Source organism: Carcharhinus amblyrhynchos, chromosome 13 (genome assembly GCF_965287045.1).
Source record: "Carcharhinus amblyrhynchos chromosome 13, sCarAmb.v2.hapA, whole genome shotgun sequence".
NCBI lineage: Eukaryota > Metazoa > Chordata > Chondrichthyes > Carcharhiniformes > Carcharhinidae > Carcharhinus > Carcharhinus amblyrhynchos.
The window spans coordinates 132161-149172 of NC_137336.1; the positions used below are offsets into that span (position 1 = coordinate 132161).

At 44.8% G+C, this 17012-nt stretch overlaps 1 protein-coding gene across 2 annotated transcripts in view; it reads right to left on the reverse strand.

The window, feature by feature from the left end:
- The window catches only part of arap3 (ArfGAP with RhoGAP domain, ankyrin repeat and PH domain 3), a 382033-nt gene that overhangs the window by 20330 nt on the left and 344691 nt on the right, over positions 1–17012 (reverse strand). For both annotated transcript variants that reach the window (XM_080201223.1, XM_080201222.1), the window contains exons 28-29: positions 10420–10483; positions 403–540 (exon numbers count right to left, since the gene is read on the reverse strand). In XM_080201223.1, coding sequence (XP_080057349.1) covers positions 403–540; positions 10420–10483 — 202 coding nt within the window. The remainder of the gene's footprint in view (positions 1–402; positions 541–10419; positions 10484–17012) is intronic.

Consider the following 17012-nt stretch of genomic DNA (forward strand, 5'->3'; position numbering starts at 1 on the left):
CTGCACATCTTTGGAGTGTGGGAGGAGACTGGAGCACCCAGAGGAAACCCACAGACACAGGGAGAATGTGAAAATGCCACACAGACAGTGACCCAAAACTGGAATTGAACCCAGGTGCCTGCCACCGAGCTACCCCTTTGAAAGCAACGTGAAAATGGATCTATTGTTTGAGTACCACTCTTTTCAATATTCATCTGGTGTATTTGGTAAAATTCATGGGTTAGAAATCTGCTGCATTTTCTTTAGTGATGCAGTTGGCTGAACAAGGTGCAGGGGACATAAGATAAAAGCAAAATATTGCAGAAGCTAGAATCTGAAATAAAAACAGAAAATGCTGGGCATAAGCCAACTGCAGCAACATAAAATACCTAACAGCTGTCACAGAAAATCACGTTGTCTTACCAGTGTTTGATTTGCTGATACCATGACGGAATTGCTGTCATCTCCATGGATCGGAATGAGTGGCATTGTTCCAAATTTCTGCTTGGATATATCAGATGATGAATGACGTCTTAGAATCGTAGGTCTTAGGTCATCATGCTGACGGGAAGGAAAGATGACATGTCAGTGACCACAATTCAAAAGAACTCCATTGGCTGTAAAACACTTTGGTTCGATACAAAAACAAATCATTCTCTTTCCTTACTCCATCTGAAGTTAGACTCAAAGCCATTGGTCAGGACAATCTACCTTATTTCCCAAACAGAACGCACTGACCTCTCTCTGAACTTTGCTTGTCCCAGAAAGTTACAATGTCTGGATTCACTTGAGAAGATCACAGTGGGTTAGCACTGCTGCTTACAGTGCCAGGGATCTGGGTTCAATTCCCGGCTTTGGTCACTGTCTGTGTGGAGTTTGTACATTCTCCGTGTCTGTGTGGGTTTCCTCCGGGTGCTCCGGTTTCCTCCCACAGTCTGAAAGACATGCTGGTTAGGTGCACTGACCTGAACAGGCGCTGGACTGTGGCGACTAGGGGAATTTCACAATAACTTCATTGCAGTGTTAATGTAAGCCTTACTTGTGACTAATAAATAAACTTTTAAAAAAAGATGTGATAGAAATACTCAGCACAGAGAATTGGAGGTGAGGTTATAAACACAAAGAAGCAGAAATTGAATAAACACTGTTTGTTCTATCTAGTCCACTCTTCCCACATCACAATGTTTTCCTGAACCTCGCCCAAAGTCATAGAGTTATATCATATCACTGCTCATTGTGTCTGTGTTAGCTGTCAAGCATTTATCTACTTTAATCCCCATTTCCAGCACTTGGCCAGTAGCTAGAGCGTTTCAAGTGCTCATCTATTTGCTTCTTAAATGTTGTGAGGATTCCCGCCTATACCACCCTTTCAGGCAGTGAGTTCCAGATTCCCACCAACCTCTGGGTGAAAAAAACTTTTCCTCAAATCTCCTCTAAATCTCCTCCCTCCTGATTATTGACCCATCTATTATGGGGAAAAGTTTCTTCCTATCCACTCTATCTCTCATCATTTTTGATGTTTTGATGACTATGATTGATGACTATGACATTTTTGATGACTATGTGTCATAGTTTGCAGGGAGACTTAGACAGGTTGCAGAGCTGGGCCGAGAGGTGGCGGATGGAGTTTAATGCGGAGAAGTGTGAGGTAATTCACTTTGGTAGGAATAACAGATGTGTTGAGTATAGGGCTAATGGGAGGACTTTGAATAGTGTGGATGAACAGAGGGATCTAGGTGTATGTGTACATAGATCCTTGAAAGTTGGGAATCAAGTAGATAAGGTTGTTAAGAAGGCATACGGTGTCTTGGCGTTTACTGGTAGGGGGATTGAATTTAGGAGTCGCAGCGTCATGTTGCAACTGTACACAACTCTGGTGCGGCCGCACTTGGAGTACTGTGTGCAGCTCTGGTCCCCACATTACAGGAAGGATGTGGAGGCTTTGGAGAGGGTGCAGAGGAGGTTTACCAGGATGTTGCCTGGTATGGAGGGGAAGTCCTATGAGGAGAGACTGAGGGATTTGGGGTTGTTTTCGCTAGAAAGAAGGCAGCTAAGAAGGGATCTTACTGAAACATATAAGATGATTAGAGGTTTAGATAGGGTGGATAGTGATAGCCTTTTTCCTCGGATGGAGAAAGCTAGCACGAGGGGGCACGGCTTTAAATTAAGGGGGGGTAGTTATAGGACGGATGTCAGGGGTAGGTTCTTTACCCAGAGGGTGGTGAGGGATTGGAATGCCCTGCCTGCTGCAGTTGTAAATGCGCCTAGTTTGGGGGCGTTTAAGAGATCCGTGGACAGGTTTATGGACGAAAAGGGATTGGTTTAGATTAGTGGGTCATTGTTTTTTAACTGGTCGGCGCAACATTGTGGGCCGAAGGGCCTGTTCTGCGCTGTAATGTTCTATGTTCTATTTTGTATACCTCAATCAGGTCCCTCCTCCTCTTTCCCTGCTCCAAGGAAAACAACCCCAGCCTAGCCAGCCTCTCTTCAGAGCTGAAACACTCCAGCCCAGGGAGCATCCTGGTGAATCTCCTCTGCATCTCTCTGGAGCAATCACATCCTTCCTATCGTGAGGTGACCAGAACTGCACACATTACTCCAACTGTAATCTAACCAGCATTTTCTATAGCTCCATCATAACCTCCCTGTCCTTATATTAGTTGCCTCGACTAATAAAGGCAGGTATCCCATATACCTTCCTAACCACTTTATCTACCCATCCTGCCGCCCTCAGGGATCTCTGGACATGCAGCCCAAGGTTCCTCTGGTTCTCTGTCCCAGCATCCTACCGTTCATTGTATATACCCTCATCTTGTTAGTCTTCCCAAAATGCATCAGCTCACATTTTTCAGGGTTAAATTCCATTTACTGCTGTTCCGCCCATCTATATCATCCTGTAATCTGAGCCTTTCCTCCTTGCTATTTTTATGTCATCTGTGAACTTACTTATCATACCCCCGCATTCACATCCAGATCATTAATATTCACTACAAACAGCAAGTGACCCAGCACTGCTCACAGGATCATAGAATCTCTACAGTGTGGAGACAGGGCATTTAACCCATCAAGTCTGCATTGATTCTTTGAAAGAGCATCCCTTTCAAGCACTTTCCCTCCACCCTATCCACATTACACCACACATTTAGCATGGCCAATCCATATAACCTACCCATCTTTTGAGTATGGGAGGAAACTGGAGCACCCAGAAGAAATCTATGCAGACACGGGTAGAATGTGCAAACACCACATAGACAGTGACCTAAGGCTGGAATCGAACCCAGATCCCTGGGTACTGTGATTCCTTGGTGCGGTATGACACCCACACCATAGAACCATAGAACATTACAGCACAGAAACAGGCCCTTTGGCCCTTCTTGGCTGTGCCAAACCATTTTTCTGCTTAATTCACTGACCTGCACCTGGAAAATATCCCTCCACACCCCTCTCATCCATGCACCTGTCCAAGTTTTTCTTAAATGTTAAAAGTGAGCCCACATTTACCATTTCATCTGGCAGCTCATTCCACACTCCCACCACTCTCTGTGTGAAGAATTCCCCCCTAATATTCCCTTTGAACTTTTCCCCCTTCACCCTTAACCCATGTCCTCTAGTTTTTTTTTCTCCCCTAGCCTCAGTGGAAAAAGCCTGCTTGCATTCACTCTATCTATACCCATCATAATTTTATACACCTCTATCAAATCTCCTTTCACTCTTCTACGCTCCAGGGAATAAAGTCCTAACCTATTCAACCTTCCTCTGTAACTCAGTTTCTCAAGTCCTGGTAACATCCTTATAAACCTTCTCTGCACTCTTTCAACCTTATTAATAGCCTTCCTGTAATTAGGTGACCAAAACTGCACATTAATACTCTAAATTCAGCCTCACCAACGTCTTGTACAACCTCACCATAACATTCCAACTCTATACTCAATACTTTGATTTATAAAGGCCAATGTTCCAAAAGCACTCTTTAGACCCTATCTACCTGTGACACCACTTTTAGGGAATTATGTATCTGTATTCCCAATCCCTCTGTTCTACTGCACTCTTCAGTATCCTACCATTTACCTTGTATGTTCTACCTTGGTTTGTCCTTCCAAAGTGCAATACCTCACACTTGTCTGCGTTAAAGTCCATTTGCCATTTTCCAGTCCATTTTTCTAGCTGGTCCAAATCCCTCTGCAAGCTTTTAAAACCTTCCTCACTGTCCACTACACCTCCAATCTTTGTATCATCAGCAAATTTGCTGATCCAATTTACCACATTATCATCCAGATCATTGATATAGATGACAAACAACAATGGACCCAGAACTGATCCCTGCAGCACACCACTAGTCACAGGCTTCCACTCAAAGAAGCAATCCTCCACAACCACTTGCTGGCTTCTTCCATTGAGCCAACATCTAATCCAATTTACTACCTCTCCATGTGTACCTAGCGTGTGAACCTTCCTAACTAACCTCCCACGCTCTGCCTCGTCCTTTTACTTACTGGTAACAACCCACCTCATCACTAACTTGCGCTCCTACTTTCTCCTTTAACTTTGATTTTGTAATTTTCACTGCAACAGAACCCTCATCCTGACTATTTAGGTCAAAGCCCTAAGCATATAAAAAAGAACAGCTAAAATAAAAACAAGTTCCAGAGAAATAGGAGAAATTATAATGAGGAACGAAGAAATGACAGAGAATCTGAACAAATATTTTGTGTCTGTCTTAATGATAAAAGACAATAATCGACTGACGATCTGAAAAAGTGAGGAAATTTGGGAAATTAATCAGAGAGGTAAAAGTTTTGGAAAAACGTAAGGGACTAAAACCAAATTCCTGGGACCGAAAAGCCAATAATTTTGTATTCTAAATGAGAGAGTTACAGAGATCAATAAGAAGCAGAGACCTCATCCTGAGTGAGACACAGTCCAAGTAACTAAACTTGGATCAAAATTCTATGTTCTATTAGTGAGAGCCTTTTTCCTCGGATGGTGATGGCTAACACGGGGGGACATAGATTTAAATTAAGAGGTGGTAATTATAGGACGGATGTCAGAGGTAGGTTCTTTACTCAGAGGGTAGTAAGGGCGTGGAATGCCCTGCCTGCAGCAGTTGTGGACTTGCCAACTTTAAGGGCATTCAAATGGTCAGTGGATAGGCATATGGATAAGATTGGAATAGTTTAGGTTAGAGGGTCATTGGATTGGTTCCACTGGTCGGTGCAACATCGAGGGCCAAAGGGCCTGTACTGCGCTGGAATGTTCTATGTTCTAATTGGATGCACAGCAGAAAAGGGAGCTCTTTTGCTTATTAAAATTTTTAGAAAGTGCTTTTGTCCTGCTGCAAGAGTAGAGGCTAACTATTCAGTCAGTATTTCAGCTGCTGTGAGACAGGAGGGGATAAAAAAAGACACCTGGATGTCACAGGAAACTAGTAACTGATTGGTCGATAATTGCTCAGTGTCAGGGGCTGTATGTAAAACGCATGCCTGGAATAAGTGATAAGTTGGGGGTCAATATAATGTGGTACAAAATAGAACAGAGCTGATGTGAGGGAAATGAAGTTAAGACTTGGCAACTCAGTCAAGTGGAATGCATGTCTTGTAAAATGTACAAGTCATGGGGCTGCTCCCAGTGTCCTAGACAACCAAATGTGCAGGAAGTGCAGACAGCTGCAGAAACCTGAGCTCTGGGTATCAGAGCTCATAGAAACATAGAAAATAGGAGTAGGCCATTCAGCCCTTCAAGTCTGCTCGACCATTCATTATGATCACCTCAGTAATCTGATCCAATCTTCCTCCCATATCCTCTGATTCCCTTCACCCCAAGAGCTATATTTAACTCCTTCTTGAAAACAGACAATATTTTGTTTTTAACTACTTTGTGTGTTAGCGAATTCCACAAATGGGAAGGGCGGCACGGACAAGTTGAGCCGAAGGGCCTGTTTCCATACTGTAAACTTCTGTGACTCTGTGACTGACCACGCTATGGGTGAAAGAATTTCTCCTCATCTGAGTCATAATAGGTTTAACCCCATATCGTGAGACTATGACCCCTGACTCTGAACACGCCCACCATCGTGAACATCCTTCCTGCATCTACCCTGTCTAACTCTTTTAGAATTTTATAAGTTCCTACAAAATCCCCTCTCACTCAAATAAACTCCAGTGAGCAAATTCTTAATCAACTCAATGTCTCCTCATACGTCAGCTTGGCCACCCAGAGAATCAGTCTGGTAAATCTTCTCTGCAGTCTCTCTATAGCAACAGCATCCTTCCTCAGATAAGCTTTGTCTCCCAATCAGGTGCACAGTCTGAGTGATGCATCCAGGGTGGAATTGAAATTTGGTAATTTGGAGCAGTGTGGTAATTAAATCTAATTTTCCAGTTTTTTTCAGTTATGGTCCCCATGGTTGTGTCTGGATGAAAAACTGGTTGTTGAAGATGGAGTCATTGTGGTCCAGGATGAAGCAGATAAGTTGTAAAATTGCATCTGGAAGCTGGCAATTGCTGGCGTTGATTACTGAGGCACTTACAGCAATGCCATCGTCGTGAGGGATGCTGGTGTAGAGTGCCGAGATATCCATTGTGACGAGGAGTGCTCCTGGTTCAACTGATCCACGTGTGCTGAGTTCCTGTAGGAAGTCCGTAGTGTCGCGACAAAAGCTGGGGGTTCTTTGTACAATGGGTTTCAGGATACCCTCGACATAGAGCGATTCTCGCATAGGGTCGCATTGCTCAATACGATGGGATGGTCGGGTGTGTTGGCCTTGTGTATTTTCGGGAGGCAGTAGAGATCTCCAACACGAGGAGTACGTGGGATGAGAGCACGGAGAGTGCTCTGAAGGTCCTTCTCTCTTGTACTTCTTACTGTACAGGGGAGGTTCCAGACGACTGGAGAGTAGACAATGTTTTTTCCTTTGTTTAAGAAGGATAGCAAGAATAATCCAGGTAATTGAAGACAAACACTCCTTCTCCTGTTTCTTATGTTCTTATGTCTTATGTTCACAGCGGACAGAGTATCCTTCAGCGCCCAGTACTTCCCTGCACTGGAGAAGCTACAACATCTTCTTCATAGCCTTCAAATTGTCTTCACTGAAGACGAACATCAAGCCAAGGCCATCTCCACACGCCCACTTCTTGCCTTCAAACAACCACACAACCTCAAACAGACCATTGTCCACAGCAAACTACCCAGTCTTCAGGAGAACAGTGACCACTACACCACACAACCCTGCCACAGCAACCTCTGCAAGACATGCCGGATCATTGACACGGATGCCATCATCTCACGTGAGAACACCATCCACCAGGTACACGGTAAATACTCTTGCAACTCAGCCAACGTTGTCTACTTGATACGCTGCAGGAAAGGAGATCCCGAGACATGGGTACACTGGGGAGACCATGCAGACGCTATGACAATGAATGAACACCACTCGACAATCACCAGGCAAGAGTGTTCTCTTCCTGTGGGGAACACTTCAGCAGTCATGGGCATTCGGCCTCTGATCTTCGGGTAAGCGTTCTCCAAGGCGGCCTTCACGACACACAACGCAGAATCGCTGAGCAGAAACTAATAGCCAAGTTCCACATGCATGAGGACAGCCTCAACCACAATCTTGGATTCATGTCACACTATCTGTAACCCCCATGATTTGCCTGGGTTTGCAAAATCTCACTAACTGTCCTGGCTGGAGACAATACACGTCTCTTTAACCTGTGCTAAACGCTCTCTCCACTCACAATGTCTGTATCTTTAAGACTTGATTTCCTGTAAAAACACACATTCCAACAATTATTTTGTAAATTGAGTTTGTGTCTTTACATGCCCTGTTTGTGAACAGAACTCCCACTCACTTGATGAAGGAGCAGTACTCTGAAAGCTTGTGGTTTGTGCTACCAAATAAACCTGTTGGACTTTACCCTGGTGTTGTGAAACTTCTTACTGTGCAAAGGAAAGGTCCCAGAGGATTGGAGACTAGCCAATGTTGTTCCTTTGTTTAAGAAGGGTAGCAAGAATAATCCAGGTAATTATAGGCCGGTGAGCCTGATGTCAGTGGTAGGGAAATTATTGGAGAGGATTCTTTGAGACAGGATCTACTCCCACTTGGAAATAAGTGACATATTAGTGAGAGGCAACATGGTTTTGATTGAGCTTTTCAAGGAAGTGACAAAGATGATTGATGAGGGTAGGGCAGTGGATGTTGTCTGCATGGACTTCAGAAAAGCCTTTGACAAAGTCCCTCATGACAGACTGGTGCAGAAGGTGAAGTTGCATGGCATCAGAGGTGAGCTGGCAAGATGGATACAGAACTGGCTCAGTCGAAGAAAACGAGGGCAGCAGTGGAAGGGTGTGTTTCTGGTTGGAGGGATACGACTAGTGGTGTTCCTCAGGGATCAGTACTGGGAACTTTGCTGTTTGTAATGTATATAAATGATTTGGAGGAAAACATAACTGGTTTGATTAGTAAATCTGTAGGCGGCACATAGGTTGGTGGAATTGTGGATAGCGATGAGGGCATTCAGAGGAGACAGCAGGGTATAGATCGGTTGGTCGGAGAGATGGCAGATGAAGTTTGATTTGGTCAAATGTGAGGTAAAGCATTTTGGAAGGTCTAATACAGGTACAAAATATATAGTAAATGGCAGAACCCTTAAAAGTATTGATAGGCAGAGGGATCTGGGTATACAGGTACACAGGTCACAGAAAGTGGCAGTGCAGGTGGAGAAGGTAGCCAAGAAGGCATATGGCATGCTTGCCTTCATTGGCCTGGGCACTGAGTTTAAAAATTGGCAAGTCATGTTGGAGCTTTATAGAACCTTAGTTAGGCTGCACTTGGAATATAGTGTTCAATTCTGGTCACCAGGAGGATGTAGAGACTTTGGAGAGGGCACAGAAAAGATTTAGTAGGATATTACCTAGTATAGAGGGCATTAGCTATGAAGGGGGGTTGGAGAAACTTGGTTTGTTCTCACTGGAACAACAAAGGTTGAAGGGCGACCTGATAGAAGTCTACAAGATTATGAGAGGCATGGGCAGAGTGGATAGACAGAAGCTTTTTCCCAGGGTGGAAGAGTCAATTACTGGGGGCACAGGGTTAAGGTGCGAGGAGCAAGGTTTAAAAGGATGTACGAGGCAGCTTTTTATACAGAGGGTGTGGGTGCCCGGAAATTGCAGCCGGGGAGGTAGCAAAAGCAGATAGATAGTGACTTTTAGGGGGCATCTGGACAAACACGTGGATTGGATGGGAGTAGAGGGATTATGGTCCCCAGAAGGATAGGGGGTTTTAGTTCAGTTAGACAGCATGGTCGGTGCAGGCTTGGAGGGCCGAAGGGCCTGTTCCTGTGCTGTAATTTTCTTTGTTTTTCGCTCTCTTTGTTCTATTATTCTGCATCTGCCCAACATTTTCCCACTCACTCAGCTCGTCTTAACCTGCATCCTCCTCACAGCTCACCTACTCACGCAGCTTTGTGTCATCTGCAAATTTGGAGATATCACATTTTGTTCCCTCATCCAAATCATTTATATTTTGAACAGCTCGTGTCCCAGCAATGATCCCGGTGGTACCCCACTAGTCACTGCCTCCCTTTATGTCCATTAATCTCTCATCAAGTTTTGCAGATGCACCATTGAAAGCATTCTTTCCAGATGTATCACAACTTGTATGGCTCCTGTTCTGCCCAAGACTGCAAGAAACTATAAAGCTTTGTGAACGTAGCCCAGTCCATCACACAAACCAGCCTCCCATCAATTGACTCTGTTTACACTTCCTGCTGCCTCAGAAAAGCAGCCAGCATAATCAAGGACGCCATGCATTCCAGACATATTCTCTTCCACTTTCTTCCGTCAGGAAAATGATACAAAAATCTGAAAACATGTACTAACCAACTCAAGAACAGCTTCTTCTCTGCTGCCATCAGACATTTGAATGGACCTGCCTCTTATTTAGCCGATCTCTCCCTACCTCCTATCTGTGACTGCAACATTATATTCTGCACCCTCTCCTTTCCTTCTCTCTTATGTACTCTATGAACAGTATATGTTGTCTGTTTAATTTGCACAAAACAATACTTTTCACTATATCCCAATGATAAATCAATTCAATGCAATTTATTTGGAAAAAGACCCATTTACTTCTAGTCTTTGTTTCCTATCTGCCAACCAGTTTTCTATCCATCTCAATACACTTCCTCCCATCCCACTTGCTTAAATTTACACACTGATCTCTTGTGTGGGATTTTGTCAAAAGATTTATGTTTGAGTCTGGTCCCTTTGTTTCTCTGCCATCACTTTTCTTATTCCCCTTTCTGTCTCTGGATGAGCACTTCAATCACCAAGACAGAGCGGCTGAAAGAAAAGGTTCAAAACAGAAGCAAAGATTGAATTGAAAAAGTGATTTGACATCTTGACATTTCGTAAAAGAATCACATTTCTGCTGTTAATTACCTGAGCCTTAAAGATACAAGCTGTCCAATCCCACATCTCCGACTGTCCTGAACAACAAAGGAACCTGAAACATAACAGTTAAAAATGACCAAAGCCAACTGGTCAGTGCAGCAAACTGAAAATTGGAGTTTGAAATGTCATCATTCTTGGAAGAAACAATTTGTTTGGGTTTGGAATCATTACATGGAATACTGCATGGAATATCAAAATATTTCAGTCTCAATAGGTGACGACTCAGTGCTGAACATTTTTATAACAATTCATCATGTAAACAACAGCAGAGTCTCAAACTGTCAATACCAACTGAAGGATTCACGGCAGGAATCGTGCTGCATTGTTTATAACCTACCACCAGATGGTAGTGGAGGATTTATCGAGGGTGCGATTCTCCTATCCCAACGCACTCAGTTTTTGGTGGGTTGGGCTGGGAGAATCGCGCGTGTGCTGGTTCGTGGGATTTGTGCATGTGTTCCCAACACGCGTGCAGATCTCCCAGCGATGGATATCCACCGCATTCTGGACCACATCAGAAACCAGTGGGCAAGCAGGTAAGTAATTTTAATCTTATTTTCTAAAAATAAAGACAAAGTTATGAAGGGCAATCTTACCAAAATCCCAAACGAGCGTGAAAATGGGAGAAAGTCGAATCATTTTTTGGGCGACTTATTCAAAAAAATTGCCAAACTTCGAATCCGTCAATGGGTGGCACACGGTAGCACGGTGGTTAGCACTGCTGCTTCACAGCTCCAGCATCCTGGGTTCGATTCCCAGCTCGGGTCACTGTCTGTGTGGAACTTGCACATTCTCCTCGTGTCTGTGTGGGTTTCCTCCAGGTACTCCGGTTTCCTCCCACAGATCAAAGATGTGCGAGTTAGGTTGAGTGGCCATGCTAAGAAATTGCCCCTTAGTGTCTAGGGATGCATAGGTTAGAGGGATTAGTGGGTATAATATGTAGAGATATGGGGGTAGGACCTGGGTGGGATTGTGTTCGGTGCAGACTCAATGGGATGAAGGGCCTCTTTTTGCATTGTAGGGTTCCATGATTCTATGAGAGTGGGTGGTGCCTAAGTCACCCAAAAGCTGGTTGACAGCAGCAGAGGTTGCAATTGCGCGTGTGCTAGAGCTCAGAAGCCTATTACTGCATTTCCTAGCTATAGCCAGCCTCCATTGCTGATTGCCACCCCCCACCCAGACCGATCAACCCCCCCCACCACCACCGCACCCCCCCACCCAGACCGATCATCTCCCCCCCCCAACCCCCACCAACCTCACACCAAGGAAGAAGATTAGAGCATTACCAAGGAGGTGATGGCAGTGTCATAGAACATAGAACATAGAACATTACAGCGCAGAACAGGCCCTTCGGCCCACGATGTTGCGCCGACCAGTTAAAAAACAATGACCCTCTAACCTAAACCAAACCCTTTCCATCCATAAACCTATCCACGGATCTCTTAAACGCCCCCAAACTAGGCGCATTTACAACTGCAGCAGGCAGGGCATTCCAATCCCTCACCACCCTCTGGGTAAAGAACCTACCCCTGACATCCATCCTATAACTACCACCCCTTAATTTAAAGCTATGCCCCCTCGTGCTAGCTTTCTCCATCCGAGGAAAAAGGCTATCACTGTCCACCCTATCCAAACCTCTAATCATCTTATATGTTTCAATAAGGTCCCCTTGCAGCTGCCTTCTTTCGTAGGAAAACAACCTCAAATCCCTCAGTCTCTCCTCATAGGACCTCCCCTCCATACCAGGCAACAACCTGGTAAACCTCCTCTGCACCCTCTCCAAAGCCTCCACATCCCTCCTATAATGTGGGGACCAGAACTGCACACAATACTCCAAGTGCGGACGCACCAGAGTTTTGTACAGTTGCAACATGACGCTGCGGCTCCTAAATTCAATCCCCCTACCAATAAACACCAAGACACCGTATGCCTTCCTAACAACCCTATCTACTTGATTCCCAACTTTCAGGGATCTATGTACACATACACCTAGATCCCTCTGTTCATCCACACTATTCAGAGTCCTACCGTTAGCCCTATACTCTACACATCTGTTATTCCTGCCAAAGTGAATTACCTCACACTTTTCCGCATTAAACTCCAGCCTCCACCTCTTGGCCCAGCTCCGCAACTTGTCCAATCTCCCTGTAGACTAAGACACCCTTCCTCACTATCAACCACACCTCCGGCTTTGGTGTCATCAGCAAATTTACTAATCCACCCAACTATACCCTCATCCAGATCATTTATAAAAATTACAAACAGCAGTGGCCCCAAAACAGATCCTTGAGGCACACCACTCGTAACTGAACTCCATGTCGAATACTTACCATCAACCACCACCCTCTGTCTCCTATCCGCCAGCCAATTCCTAATCCAATTTCCTAAATCACCCTCAATCCCATACATCTGCAATTTCAGCAGAAGGCTTCCATGGTGAACCTTATCAAACGCCTTACTAAAGTCCATATATACCATGTCAACTGCCTTACCCCCATCCACCTCTTTGGTCACTTTCTCAAAAAACTCAATAAGGTTAGTAAGGCATGACCTACCCTCCACAAAACCATGCTGACTATCTCTAATCATTTCATTACTCTCCAAATAACTATAAATCCTATCCCTAATAATTTTTTCTAAAACCTAACCTACAACAGAAGTAAGACTCTCCGGTCTATAATTCCCGGGGAAGTCTCTGTTCCCCTTCTTAAACAATGGGACAACATTCGCTAACCTCCAATCTTCTGGCACTATACCTGTGACCAACGACGACCTGAAGATCAGAGCCAGAGGCTCTGCAATCTCCTCTCTTGCCTCCCAGAGAATCCTAAGGTAAATCCCGTCCGGCCCAGGGGACTTATCTATTTTCAAACCCTCAAGAATAACTAGCACATCCTCCTTATCAACTGCAATACTGTCCAGTTTACAACCCTGTAACCCAGTGTTCTCCACAGCTACATTTATGTCTCCCTGCTTGAATACCGAAGAGAAATATTGGTTCAATGCCTCTCCAATCTCTTCCGGTTCCACACATAAATTCCCACTGCTGTCTCTAACTGGCCCTAATCTTGCCCTAACCAACCTTTTGTTCTTAACATATCTATAGAACGCCTTAGGATTCTCCTTAATCCTATCAGCCAAAGTCTTCTCATGTCCTCTTAGCCCTTCTTAACTCTCTCTTTAACTCCCTCCTAGCCAATCTAAAGCTTTCCAGTGCACTACCTGAGCCCTCAAATTTCATCCTGACATAAGCCTCCTTTTTCCTTTTAACCAACGAATCAACTTTTTTAGTGCACCACGGTTCCCTAGCTCGACCATTTCCTCCTTGCCTGACAGGGACATGCATATCAAGGACTCGCAGTAGCTGCTTCTTGAATAAACTCCACATTTCAGATGTTCCCAGCCCCTGTAGTCTCCTAGTCCAACCTATGCTTCCTAATTCTCTCCTAATAGCCTCATAATTACCCTTCCCCCAGCTAAAACTACTGACCCGAGGTTCATGCCTATCCCTTTCCATCACTAAGGTGAACGTAACCGAATTGTGGTCACTATCAACAAAATGCACCCCAACTTCCAAGTCTAGCACCTGGTCTGGCTCATTTCCCAGCACCAAATCCAATATAGCCTCACCTCTAGTTGGCCTATCAACATACTGAGTCAAGAAACCCTCCTGCACGCTTTGTGCAAAAACTGACCCCTCTAACGAGCTAGAGCTATAGCTATTCCAATCAATATTAGTAAAGTTAAAGTCCCCCATAACAATTACCCTATTACTTTCACTCATATCCAGGATCGTCTCCGCAATCCTTTCCTCAACCTCTCTAGAACTTTTAGGAGGTCTATAAAAGACTCCCAACAGGGTGACCTCTCCTCTCCTATTTCTAATCTCTGCCCATACTACCTCAACAGACAAGTCCTCATCAAACTTCCTCTCTGACACTGTGATACAATCCTTGACCAATAATGCTACCCCTCCCCCCCTTCTACCTCCTTCTCTACTCCGACTGAAGCATTTGAACCCCGGAACCTGCAACAACCACTCCTGACCCTGCTCTATCCATGTCTCTGAAATGGCCACAACATCAAAGTCCCAGGTACTGATCCACGCTGCAAGTTCATCCACTTTATTGCGAATACTCCTCGCATTAAAGTATACGCATTTCAAACCCTGCTCCGCCCCACCCCCACGATGCCGTGCATTGCAGTCCCCATCTATGCCCCCCTCACTTTCACCCCCTCTACTCAGGATCCCACCCCCCCTCTGAATCAGTTTAAACCCCCCTGCATAGCCTTAGCAAATTTTTCCCCCAATGTGTCTGGACATAATCTGTAAAGTATGAATCTGTCAGAATAATTATAGACCGTAAGACATAGGAGCAGAATGAGACCACTTGGCGTACGGTGTGTTAGCTTTTATTGGTAGAGGGATTGAATTTCGGAGCCGTGAGGTCATGTTGCAACTGTACAAAACTCTGGTGCAGCCGCACTTGGAGTATTGTGTACAGTTCTGGTCGCCGCATTATAAGAAAGATGTGGAGGCATTGGAAAGGGTGCAGAGGAGGTTTACCAGGATGTTGCCTGGTATGGTGGGAAGGTCTTATGAGGAAAGGCTGAGGGGCTTGAGGTTATTTTCGTTAGAGAGAAGAAGGTTAAGAGGTGACCTAATTGAGGCATACAAGGTGATCAGAGGGTTAGATAGGGTGGATAGTGAGATCCTTTTTCCTCGGATGGTGATGGCTAACACAAGGGGACATAGCTTTAAATTAAGGGGTGATAATTATAGGACGGATGTCAGAGGTAGGTTCTTTACTCAGAGGGTAGTAAGGGCGTGGAATGCCCTGCCTGCAGCAGTTCTGAACTCGCCAACTTTAAGGGTGTTGAAATGGTCAGTGGATAGGCATATGGATAACATTGGAATAGTTTAGGTTAGAGGGTCATTAGATTAGTTCCACTGGTCGGCGCAGCATCGAGGGCCGAAGGGCCTGTACTGCGCTGTAATGTTCTATGAGTCTGCTCTGCTATTCAATCATGGCTGATCTATCTCTGTTTTAAACACACTCTATGACCCGGCCTCCACAGCCTTCTGCAGCAAAGAGTTCCACAGATTCCCCACTCTCTGGCTGAAGAAAATCCTCCTCATCTTTGTTTTAAAGGATCGTCCCTTTAGTTGTGCCCTCTGGTTCTAGTTTTTCATACTGATGGAAACATCCTCTCCCTTCCACTCTATCCAGGCCTCACAGTATTCTGTGAGTTTCTGTTAATTATGTCAGGCTGTTGCTGGACTTGTCTGTGAGATGGCTCTCCCAATTCTGATATAAGCCCCCAGCTGTTAGTAGGGAGGACTTTGCAGGGTCGATAGGTCTGGGTTTGCTGGTATCCTTTTCTGAGCCGAGGTCGATGCTGGGTGGTCCATCTGCTTTCATTTCTTTTAGACTTTTGGGCAGTGGTTTGATACAACTGTCTTGTTCAGGCGTTTAAAAATCAACCACATTGCTGTGGGTCTGGAGTCACATGTAAGTTAGACCTGGTAAGGATGGCAGATTTCCTTCCCTAAAAGGCATTAGTGAACCACAAAACATTTTTATAGTCGTCATTCATGAGATTAATATCTTAATTCACAAATTACTGAGATTTGAACCCTGGCCCTCCTGAGCATTCTTCTGGCTCTCTGGATTACTGGTCCAATGAAAATATCACTATGCTACTGGCTCCCCACAAACTGTTCCCCTGAAAGCAAAGAATAAAGAAAATTACAGCACAGGAACAGGCCCTTCGGCCCTCCAAGCCTGCACTGACCATGCTGCCTGACTGAACTAAAACTCCCTATCCTTGCAAGAGCCATATCCCTCTATTTCCATCCTATTCATATATTTGACCAGATGCCCCTTAAAAGTCACTATTATTTCTGTTTCCACTCCGTCCCCAGCAATGAGTACCAGGCACCTACCACCCTCTGTGCCTTCTACATCTCCTTCAAACCTTGCCCCTGGCACCTAAAACCTGTGCCCCCTAGTAATTGACTCTTCCACCTCGGGAAAAAGCTTCTGGCTATCCACTCGTTCCGTGCCTCTCATAATCTTGTAGACTTCTATCTGGAGTTTTGAAGACTCCTATCAGCAGAGAGGATTAAGGGAAGGTTTAGTAAAGATGTTCAAAAGAACAACAACAACAACTTATATTTATATAGAACCTAGAAAGTAGCAAACCTTCCCAAGATGCTTCATAGGAGCATACCAAAACAAAGTATGACATGAGCTTCTGGTGATATTAGATTGAGTGACCTAAAGCTTCATCAAAGAGGTAGGTTTTAAGATACGTCTTAATGGAGAAAAGGGAGATATAGAAGTGAGGTGGTTTAGGGAGGGAATTCCAGAGCTTGGGGCCCAGGTAGCTGAAGGCCATCAACAGTGCAGCAACTGAGACTGGAGGTGTAGAAGAGGCGGAGATGCCAGCTCGGTGTTGATATGTGATTTTCTTGGAGATCCTCTCTGAAAGCTTGTGGTTTGTGCTACCAAATAAACCTGTTGGACTTTAACCTGGTGTTATAAGACTTCTTACTGTGATGTACAAGAGGCCAGTAT